General features: G+C 42.3%; 1 protein-coding gene across 1 annotated transcript; it reads left to right on the forward strand.

The window, feature by feature from the left end:
* The first annotated feature begins 4,749 nt into the window (after window positions 1-4,749).
* ip6k2b (inositol hexakisphosphate kinase 2b) lies at window positions 4,750-10,112 on the forward strand. Its single transcript, XM_005943919.3, has 5 exons — window positions 4,750-5,333; window positions 7,587-7,818; window positions 7,932-8,092; window positions 8,199-8,374; window positions 8,478-10,112. The coding sequence occupies exons 1-5, from the start codon at window positions 5,120-5,122 to the stop codon at window positions 9,069-9,071; spliced, it is 1,377 nt and encodes a 458-aa protein (XP_005943981.1). The 5' UTR covers window positions 4,750-5,119; the 3' UTR covers window positions 9,072-10,112.
* Window positions 10,113-10,371: the final 259 nt, after the last annotated feature.

Below are 10,371 nucleotides of genomic sequence, written 5' to 3' on the forward strand. Positions count from 1 at the left end.
GTACTGTAGAAACTAAGCCATAATAATGAGGCAATAAACATGTCCCAGTATTTCCAAAACAGGCACGTGAGTGATGACAAATACAAAGATGGAACCATAAACTTTGACACTACCAGTGATCTGTTTGACCATAAAGTTTCTCACGTATGACATGTTTACAAGAGATTCCAGGCTTGTCCACACCTTTCCTTATACTTAAGAGAAATAGACAAGATGTTTCCTGTGGGTGTGGGGGTAGGGGGCGGGGGACGTTACGCTCTAGCTGATTGTCTCATGAAAGTCTGCGTCTCATAGCATAGCATTATCTTCAACATCAGCTTGATGAGGACACAGCAACTTTAATCACTGCAATTATCTGATGTCAAGGCATCTGGTGAATGCATGCATTTGTCTCCACCAGTTTAAAAAGGATTTTGCTGCCATAGCTCAGTGCACCGAGTAGCTTTCTTTGAAGCAATAAGTTAATATTTTAAACTGTCACTCATACGCACGCACCTTCAGCACTCAGAAGCACAATGATTTGTGGCCTCCAACTTCTAAAACTGAATGTCCATGTTGCTCATTAACATCATCAGTGAGGAGGACATCAGCAACATGAACTTTTATGGGGATAAACTATGCAGACCGCCTCTCCCCTTTTGTCATCCCACTGTAGGACGTGACTGCGCTTTGGTCTAATGGGCTCCATGTAGCTCTGGGAATGTACTTGAGGAATGTGTTAGTGTATTTGAAGATAATGCTGATAAATCCGTCAGGTTGCTTAGGTGCCCGCTACAGTTTGAGCAACCACATGTCATATCGACACAAGGCCATTGCCAGCTCAGATTTTGTATCATTGGCATTTTGATTCAGTGTAGTCTCATTTTTGTTGTTCTTGTGACCATTTCTGATGATTAAAATGAACTTACCCCTGAGAACCACTGGCAGAAGATACTATTTACATAAGCCTTTTTCCACCCCCAGTACTATCAGTCTGTGTAAAGCCTAACTTTTTTTGGCCACATATTACTTTCTGTCCTTATTTAAGCACCATGCCAAAGATTGTTTTTCTTATATACTTAGGAGAGTTTATTGTATTTCCTTATCTTTTAGTTTTAAAAAGGAAATACACACCAACAGCAGAGAAACTCTTATCATTCCAATGAATTATTGACTCAGTGACTGAATATTGCCTTGTGTCACACTTTATGATTTTATTTACTCTTAACCAGGAATCACCATCCAGGAACTTGTGCATTTGTATATATATATTATCTGTGCTATTAATTATATTGACAGATCCACACAAGCTGACAAAGAGGTGCTTTGATTTTATTTTTAGCGCCTTTTTTCCATTCTAGACAAAGGGAATGACTGAAGGAGTTATATGAGGATTGTGGGTGGCAGTGGGGAGTGCAGGAATAAACAAGCTTGTCCTTGACTTTGCATTAGCTGTCAGAGTTCCAACAGGATTCATCACTATCAGCACACAGGGCAGAGCTGGTAAGCTCCCCTGCACACCCATGTGTCACTTCCTCACGAGAGCAGGAATGATTAAAAGGCCTTACAGACTGACTGGAAAATACCAAGTCAAATTAGGAGCATAATACTGTTGTGATGTCCCCAAGAAATTCATCTGAAGGCATAGCTTCATGGCACTCATTTTCATCCACAGTGTAGGCTGCAGTGTGGCATACTGATTTTGTTTAAGCTTTTACTTCCTTAAGTTAAATTACTTTAACTATGGCCCATTTGCATTATTAAACTGTAGCTGTCCAGTGACCAACCAGTGCCATTTAAAGAAATGACTGGCATCAGTTTGAGTAAGAATACAAAAGAATAGTATATTAAACAAACTGGGTTTATTGTAGACAATTGTAGATGGATAGTGTTTCCTAAGCTTGCTATGGAAAAACAAGATAGGTCACATTTTCTAGATGTAGCTACCTTCAGCTGTACGTGTATTCTCTGTTATAAGTTGAGCTGATTATGGTTTGATTATGACCTGATTATGACCCTTTGAAAGTTGCATTGCTCTGAATAAATCCACTATTTCTATTGATATAGGCTCGATCCACCCACCCACCCACCCACCCATCCATCCATCCATCCATCCATATTCATCCATTAACCCATTTTCTTTGATTTTCACGGGTGTGCTGGGCCCAATCTCAGCTGCCATAGGCTGAGAGACAGTAAGCACCCCGGACACATCACCAATCTGTTGCAGAGCTAACACAGACAGAGAAGCAGACAACCACTGACTTTCACATCAACATCTATGGCGAACTGAGAACCACCAGTTAACCTAACCCCATGCATTGGAGTGTGGGAGGAAGCAAGAGTACATGAGAGAACCCACGCAGTTTCAGGGAGGACATGCAAAATCCAAACAGCAAGAATCCAGGAATTTCTTGCTGTCAGGTAACAGTGTTAACCACTAATTTGCTTGACTGCTTATATGTAAACATGTATTACCATGGCACTAAGAACCTGCCACTAATATCAGACCGATCCATTTATAAGTAGTACTGAATTTAAAAGTTGTTGCATTAAAACAGACCATTTTTGTTTTTCATTGGTTAAGATACTTATGCCTTTGTTCAGTGAGTTTTCTGCTGCATCTATGGTGGACAGAGTTTGCAGTGATTCCTGGGTTTTGAGCATTATGTGGTGTGCATATATGAAGAGAGGTTCAAGGAAATTGAATCACTGCTCTGATTCACAGCTGGATTGCGGGTCCCGTGGCACAACCAAGCACTCTTTTCCAGAGACATGGATCCATGCTAAGCTGACATAACACCGATCCATCATTTGTGGCTAAGGAGACTACGTTGGAAAGCTGACAGCTCATTATGTTTAAATACCCACACGATTTGTTGTATCCTCAGACTGGATCTGCTGTAATATCACAACTGTTATGTAGATTTGTGAACTCAAAAATTGTGTACATTTAATGTTAGTAGCACTGTATTTTTTGATTTCACTGTGACTTAGAAATATAAGCCATTTTTGCACCCTGCCTCTTTTGGAGCTATCTGGTGATAACAAGCCAGGTGGTCTCTTCCTCTTTCATAAATAATGCTTTCAACAATTTCAAGCTTTTAAGTACAAGTGGGTGCCTTCTCTGTGTGCTGACCATTAAAATCCTTCCCTGTATGGCTCTGGGATATTTTCCTCTTGTGTGTAATCCCAGTACAGAACTGGAACATAAGAGATTAGTGCATGCACCTTGATGTGGCCTGGTACACTAGTCAAACTTATTAGGCTAACTGACACTCAAAAAGAAGTTTTGGGGCTTTTCAATGACCTCTTTGATATTGAAGGGGATTTTCGGGTTATATTAGCTAGCTTGACTAGAAGATTCTTTCAGAGGTCTTTCATTCTTCTTTCTTGTATCTGGAGTCTGTTTGGACAAATGTTCAATTCATAAAGGAATAATGGAAATTATTAATGGAATGTGCACTTTATTGAAAAGGATGTTGTTCTTTACAGATGGGACACTGTCAAGATAGTGAAAACTGTATCAACAGTAACATGATTTGTTTGTATTCAGTGTAAATAAATGGCTCTGATGCTGTTAAAGTACTTTAAAAAAAAAGTTGTACCTCCTCAGTTATTCACTTGAGTTTACTGCTTGGAGACAGCTTGGGTGCCACACAAAACCCAGGTGTTGAGCTCATGAGAGCTGTTTTCATGTGTGTATTATTATCTCTGTAAAATCAAAGGAAGGAAATGGTTTTGCAAGAGAGCTGGCAAAAGGCTTTTTGGCACGTGATTTGGATAAACAACTTTCCCTGAAATTGCACTGGGGAGATGCAGAGTGACAGATAAATGTGCTATATGCAAACTGGGCTTCCTGGATTGTGTGCCATTTTGTTATTGGTACCTAATGAAACATGGTCATCCCTGATGACTGATGACACTGTGTGTGTCTTTCTTTCAGTGCATCTCTATTTTAGGTCTGAACTTGGGTCTCACGTTGCCAGCCCAGTGTTCATCTAAGTATAAACTTAAAGACTGTACTTCTGAGGTAATTTATAAGAACTTATGTTGTTTTGGCAACACACATTTCAGCCCTCACACGACCCATGCATGTTAATGGATGGTATGTGCAGTTGAAAGTTGTAAACAAGGAAGTGATCTGTATGATCTGTTCCATATGAGGCAGTAGTTATTAACTTCTTGAGCTCCTGCTTTAAGGCAAACGCTCTCATTCTCATCTAAAAAAGATAAGAGCTTTTTTTATGTGAAGCCACCTGAGCCACCTTCCCTTATGACATTAACACAAGCAACATCTAGATTTCATACCCATCTCATTTGTTGTGTATTTCACTCATACACCTTTCACACCTTTGCCCTGATCAATGGGATGTGAAAAAGTCCCCCCAAAAAGAAAAAATAATCAAAGAGGTATAGTGTAAGAACAATTTGGATTTCCTGCTTGCTTTGGTGTTAAATTCACTGCTTATGTTTGGTGCAAATTAAAATAACAGGACTTGAAAACTGTAGCCGATTTCTAAAGCAAAAACATCGATGAAACCTTCAAGCAAACTTAAAAAAAAATCTCCACTGTTTTGCTTTGTATGAAGCATTTTTTATGTTCTACCCTCCCCCATGTTTTCTCTCCTTCCTCTTTGTTTGCTTGATCCTCTCCTAGGTATCTTGTCTCCTCCCAGCGACAGCTGCGTGTTTCTGATTGGGTGATTTTGGAAGAGGGGTGGGGTTTGCTCACTGCTTCTGCTGTTTTCTAGCAGGCGGATCAGCCCAGCTGTCAGTTTCGGTAAAAGGAGGCGACGAGTGTGGTCGCTGCTTACGCTGCTTGAATTTCTTCAGGCAGCTTGTAGGAGCTTTATAATCATTTTTTTACTAAATGTACAAGCACAACGAACATACCGCTTAGTCGGCGAGCCTTATAATTTGCTCTCCGGGAAAGGAAACTAATCGGAATACGGGATTTCGTCGTCCTTCCTGTTCAGCCCTTTGTTTTTTACTGCTTCGGTCAAGTGGGAGAGCAGCAGCGCCCCCCTGTGAGCGAACAGGAAACAGCCTGAGGATAGGGAGCCAAACGAGCGGCCGAGCCTCTTGCCTCCCGTACGACGTGGGCCCCCCCAGCTCAGCTGTCCGATGCGGGGTGAGGATGAGTCCCGCTCTGGAAGCCCTCATGCAGGCGGAAGGGACTCCTTATCCCGGAAAAGGGGTGATGCTTGAGCCGTTCGTGCACCAAGTGGGGGGCCACTCTTGTGTGCTACGGTTTGGGGAACAGACAATTTGCAAACCCCTCATCCCCCGAGAACACCAGTTCTATAAGAGTCTCCCACCAGAGATGAGGAAGTTCACCCCTCAATATAAAGGTGAGTCTGTGCATCCCAAATATAAACTATTGAGCTGCCCGTTAGAGCAGCATGCATCTTTTCATTTTCTCACCTCTGTGCATGCGTTATATAAGAGTCTCATGGGTGCTTTTAATATTGCATTGCAAAAAACAAAACCTCTATTACATGCAATTTTGCGCTTATTTGCCGTTGCAATACCTTAAAGTGCATTGTGTACACAACAACACGACGAATGTATGTTGAATATTTATAAGCTGAATGCATTGGCTTCAAAATAACTCACGTTACATTGTCAGTCATGTTGGAGCCTTTGGCAGACACAGCTATCCGTTTTCTGGCTATATCCCTCATGTGCAAGGCAGGGTTTCAAGTAGCGTCAAACCTAATGGCTTGACTTCCTGCCAAGAGAATGAGTAGCCAGAGTATCCGGAGGTCTTTGACTGTGTGACGCTTTTAAGGCAGCTATAGTTTCAAGATGCGTATTGGAGGGCCACGGCAAATCTAAAATAACTGCGGCAGATCACCAGAGTAATAATTTACAAGTCATTTGAGGAGATTTCCAGGTCTGGTTTCAGGGAACGACACGCATAAAGACTCACACACACACAGACCTGAAGCAGGAATGCTATGTTCCCTGGTTGCATTCAGGTCCACAGTCTCTCACAGTTTCCCCTACAGACAATTACACCTAGTACATGCTGATACGGAGATCTTCAGGCAGAGATCTTTTGACGTGATGTGTGGTAACTGAATCCACGGCCATGCAGCATGGGGCTATAAAAAGGTCCTGGATATGGAATGGGATGTGAGGAGCTAATAGTATAGTAGACGTCTGGGGCCTTCAAATGCTCAACCCCACTAGCATTTTCCAGTCTTACATTTCACATTATGATGAGAGACGGGGAAAGAGCTGTGTTATTCTAAAGGAATGTAAGGTTCCTTATCCGCGATTGTAGATAAATGTGTCTCAGCAGTATCTGATGATTTAGGGACATCTTGCAGTGGAATACTGGATTAAAACATTAAGACTTTTGAGCAGATGTAGATTAAATTTATAAATTAGGGGTCACTTATGTTGTGTAGAGGATACTATATTGCAATTTAATGTCACGGCAGTGACCTGAAAAAAGATTGGACAGGAACGTTTGTACTTAATAAAATGATATTGATAGCAATAATAATGTCTAAGTCAGTTTAGCCCTACTCCTGTACTACATTCGATTTGCGCAACTGGGATGCAATAATCGCGCACTTGATATACGTTTATCACAAATTTATGAGCCTTTTTATTGAAAGAAACTCGGAGTGACTCATAAGTTCCTTTGCTGGCTGCAGTGGTGTAATGACAGTGCAGTGCTGAGGCACACATTCCTTCAGAGGCGGGGCTTCCTGCAGACTGATGACGTCAGTGCGCATGACATAAGTCAAGCCTCCGCCTGCGTAAAAGGATGGCACCCATGATCCCGGGGCCTGCCATTTAACATCCAAATCCAGTGCCATGTTATTTGCATGGCTGTTTTTTGTTGTTTGTTTTTTGGTCATTGTAATAAACTGTCATTTAATTTTCTAATTCAGTGGCTGATTTGTAATGACTCCTACTGCTGCTTGGTTTTGGTATCGTGTTTTGTGTCATGTAACTTGGATGTTACATCCAGATCTAAAACAGTTCCTCTTGAACTGTTTCGACCACATCCCCTCCCTCCTTCCTGTCTGTGGTTGATCTGTTTCGGCCTTTGCAGCTGTGATGTTTATTCTCAGTGCAACACCTCCCCCACTCTGCCTGCAATACGCAGGTCCTTGTAGGGAGTTTTATTTTGGGGGGGGGTGACCCCGGTGGCTTTTTGCGGGTCATGTCAGAAATTAGCATTGGCATCAAAGTACACTGGGTTTCTTTTTTTCCCGCTGAAGGCCTTCCAGAAACATCCATTAGTCCATGAGTTTATCAAATTGTGTTAATTATTACTAACTGAAGCCCTCAGAGCACAATGTGGTAGTGCATTTGAAATATGAACTATGTAGATATACTTGCTGCTTAATATCAGTATCTATATTCTTATCTGTGTGTCTGAATCATTATGATTTGACACTTTAAAACTCTATCATGCTTTAACTACTACAGTGTTACATTTTCTATCTCTTTTACTCATGGTGGATCATATAGTTTTCTTTGTGCAATTGCTTTTTCAAATTGTGAGAATTTGTAAAAGTAACAAACATGAAGATAAAACCTCTCCTTCTATTTCTCTCTCTCTCTCTCACTCACTCTCTCAGGTGTAGTTTCAGTCAGTTTTGAAGAGGATGAGGAAGGGAATTTGTGCCTCATCGCCTACCCCCTCCACAGCGAATCAGGGGACCTGGAAAACAAAGACCCCTCAACAGACTGTGAGCCCAAGAGCAAGATGGTGAAGTGGAGCAACAAAAAGCAATCCCCTTTGGGCCCTGAGAATGACAACTATAGCAAAGACAGAGGTAGACACAGTCGTAAAGAAGACAAGATTATGAGGTAAGAGAGCACCTTTATTGTTTCACGGAAATAAGAGTCATGTTGAAGACGTGTATTGTTATGAAGCTCTGTAGCACTGAAGCTGATGTCTTTCTTCGTTCTCTGCTCTGCAGTTATAATCGTGATGAGATGCAACAGCAGGCAGAGGTACTTTACTTTAGCCTGGAAAAAGGCAATGTGGTGTCACAGATCAAACACAACCCCTGGAGTCTCAAATGTCACCAGCAGCACTTACAGAGGATGAAGGAGAATGCAAAGCACCGTAACCAATACAGTATCCTTTTACCACATGCTTGAAGATATGCGAATTCTCAGTGTCTGCTGAAGTGGCTGAAGTGTTCCCTTTTTTTGCCATGTGATCCTTGACTCTCCCTTTACAGAATTTATCCTTTTAGAAAACCTTACATGGCGCTATAGAGTACCGTGTGTCTTAGACTTGAAGATGGGAACTCGTCAGCATGGAGATGATGCATCAGAGGAAAAGAAAGCCAATCAGATTCGAAAGTGTCAACAGAGCACATCTGCATCTATTGGGGTGCGACTTTGTGGCATGCAGGTAAAGTATATTTATAAATGAAACCATATATACGTGTGGGGGGTTTTGTATTTACTTGTTTATGTGCCGCTGTAGTGCTTATGTTGCTGTGGTACCTTTGCAGGTGTACCAGTCAGAGCCAGGCCAGCTGATGTTCATGAATAAATACCATGGGCGAAAGCTGACTCTCGCAGGCTTCAAGGAGGCTCTCTACCAGTTTTTCCACAATGGGCATCGCTTGCGTCATGAGCTGCTGTCTCCAGTGTTGCGGAGACTTCGCGAAATGCAAGCTGCCCTCGAGGCCTGCGAGTCTTACCGCTTCTACTCTAGCTCCCTGCTCATCATCTACGATGGTGACCCTCCCAGGGCTCCCACTAGACCTAGACATAGAGGTGGGGAGGAAGGTGATGAGGATGAGCCATCTGATGAGGAGGAGGAGGAAGAAGGTGCCTTTGGTTTCCCTCGCTCCTCCTCTGCGGGTGTCGGCACAGGTGTGTCCGGAGGGAGCAGCAACAGTGGCGGTAGTCGCTCATCCCACAGCGCAGGAGAGGCTAGTAGCCCTGTGGTGGATGTACGCATGATTGACTTTGCTCACACCACCTGTCGCCACTATGGAGAAGACAGCGTAGTGCACGAAGGCCAGGACAGTGGGTTCATCTTCGGCCTCCAGAACCTGATCACAATCATCTCTGAGCTCGAGGATCACAGTGCAGACTGAGGCTGGACTTTAGTCAGCATGGTCTAAATTTTAAGCGTGGGATGAGCTCACTGAGCTGAAACCCTGCTACACCAAGATGCATTATCCCTATGCCTATGTAGGGGTCTGCTTGGTGGGAACGTTGGACGCCTCTGCGTGAGGGGATAGTTTCAATGGTGGTACCTGTGGTCTCACTCACCTGCCAGAGGATTGGGCTGCCTGTGCCCTTTTTTGCACTTTTCAGAGACTGCTCCTTTTTTTTTTTTTTTTTGACACATGATAGGAGAAGTGTAGTATGAGAGAGGTCCTTCAACAGAGACTTCTGTAGCATCCTAGGGCTCTCTTCCCTCCTCTCGCCCCCTGGCACAGATACAGTTCTTTATTGTTAAGTTCTCTCTGAGAGAGAAAGCCTGAGGCAGAGAACATTGAAGCTGTAGGTAACTAGAAACCTGTCGTGGTGCTTTACCTGTGATACTTTTTTTTCCCCTTGGGATGTCGCTTTGACTGCTGGTCCCCAACAGCACAACACAATCATGGGGAAGCTGATTGAACAAGCTGACCTTGGCTGGCTGGGTCAGCAGCCTTGTAGCAAATGAGAAGCTTGCATCAAATAAGGACATTTTGTGTCTATTAAGACCCTTATATGGTTTGTGTGTTCAAGTAAGCACTTGGATTGACACTTTTTGGTGGAAGAATATTATTTAGTTCAATAAGAAGGGATCTGCCTTTTTCAACAGTTGTTCCCCTGTACTTATTGCCTATAAACAAAAGACTTTTTGGAAAGGGAATATTATCCTTTTTTTCTGGTCATTATCTTTTTCCTCTTTTCCATTCCTGAAAATTTGACTTGACAAAGAGAATATATTGATAAAACACTAAAAAGACTATAGACTATTTATTTCAACGGATTGTTAAAAATGTAAACAAGTACATTCCATATTACCACTTTAAATGTTACGTCCTTCTTATACAGACTTGGATTTCTTTTGTTATTGGAAGAGCTCTCTTGTATAACTGTGTGTTAACAGTATCTTGAAAATAAAGGCATTCATTGAGATAAAATTCATTGTCTGTGGTTTGTGTTTATAGTATGTTTGGGGTTTGAATTTAAGAAACAAGTATGGGTTATGAAATAGATCGTGAGGATCCTAATGTGTGCCAAAAACTGTGTACTTTTGACTAATAGCAGTACTTCCAGTTCCCAGTTTTGATTTGGGAACACAGACACCCTCTGCCAGTGTCAAGATTAAATCTTTCCTTTTCGATAAAGGATATGGTTAGAGCTGGATCAGGTGACCCTGAACAATTCCTTAGTTACGCT

This window comes from Haplochromis burtoni, unplaced genomic scaffold (assembly GCF_018398535.1).
Source record: "Haplochromis burtoni strain Fernald_Lab_line unplaced genomic scaffold, NCSU_Asbu1 Contig_177, whole genome shotgun sequence".
NCBI classification, from domain to species: Eukaryota; Metazoa; Chordata; class Actinopteri; order Cichliformes; family Cichlidae; genus Haplochromis; species Haplochromis burtoni.

What these genes read in the sequence shown, in the direction of transcription:
- ip6k2b (XM_005943919.3), top strand. Translation starts at nt 5,120, where the DNA reads ATGAGTCCCGCTCTGGAAGCCCTCATGCAGGCGGAAGGGACTCCTTAT. An exon ending in AAAGAAGACAAGATTATGAG is followed by an intron (nt 7,819 to 7,931) that starts GTAAGAGAGCAC and finishes TCTGCTCTGCAG; the next exon opens with TTATAATCGTGATGAGATGC. An exon ending in TGCGACTTTGTGGCATGCAG is followed by an intron (nt 8,375 to 8,477) that starts GTAAAGTATATT and finishes GTACCTTTGCAG; the next exon opens with GTGTACCAGTCAGAGCCAGG.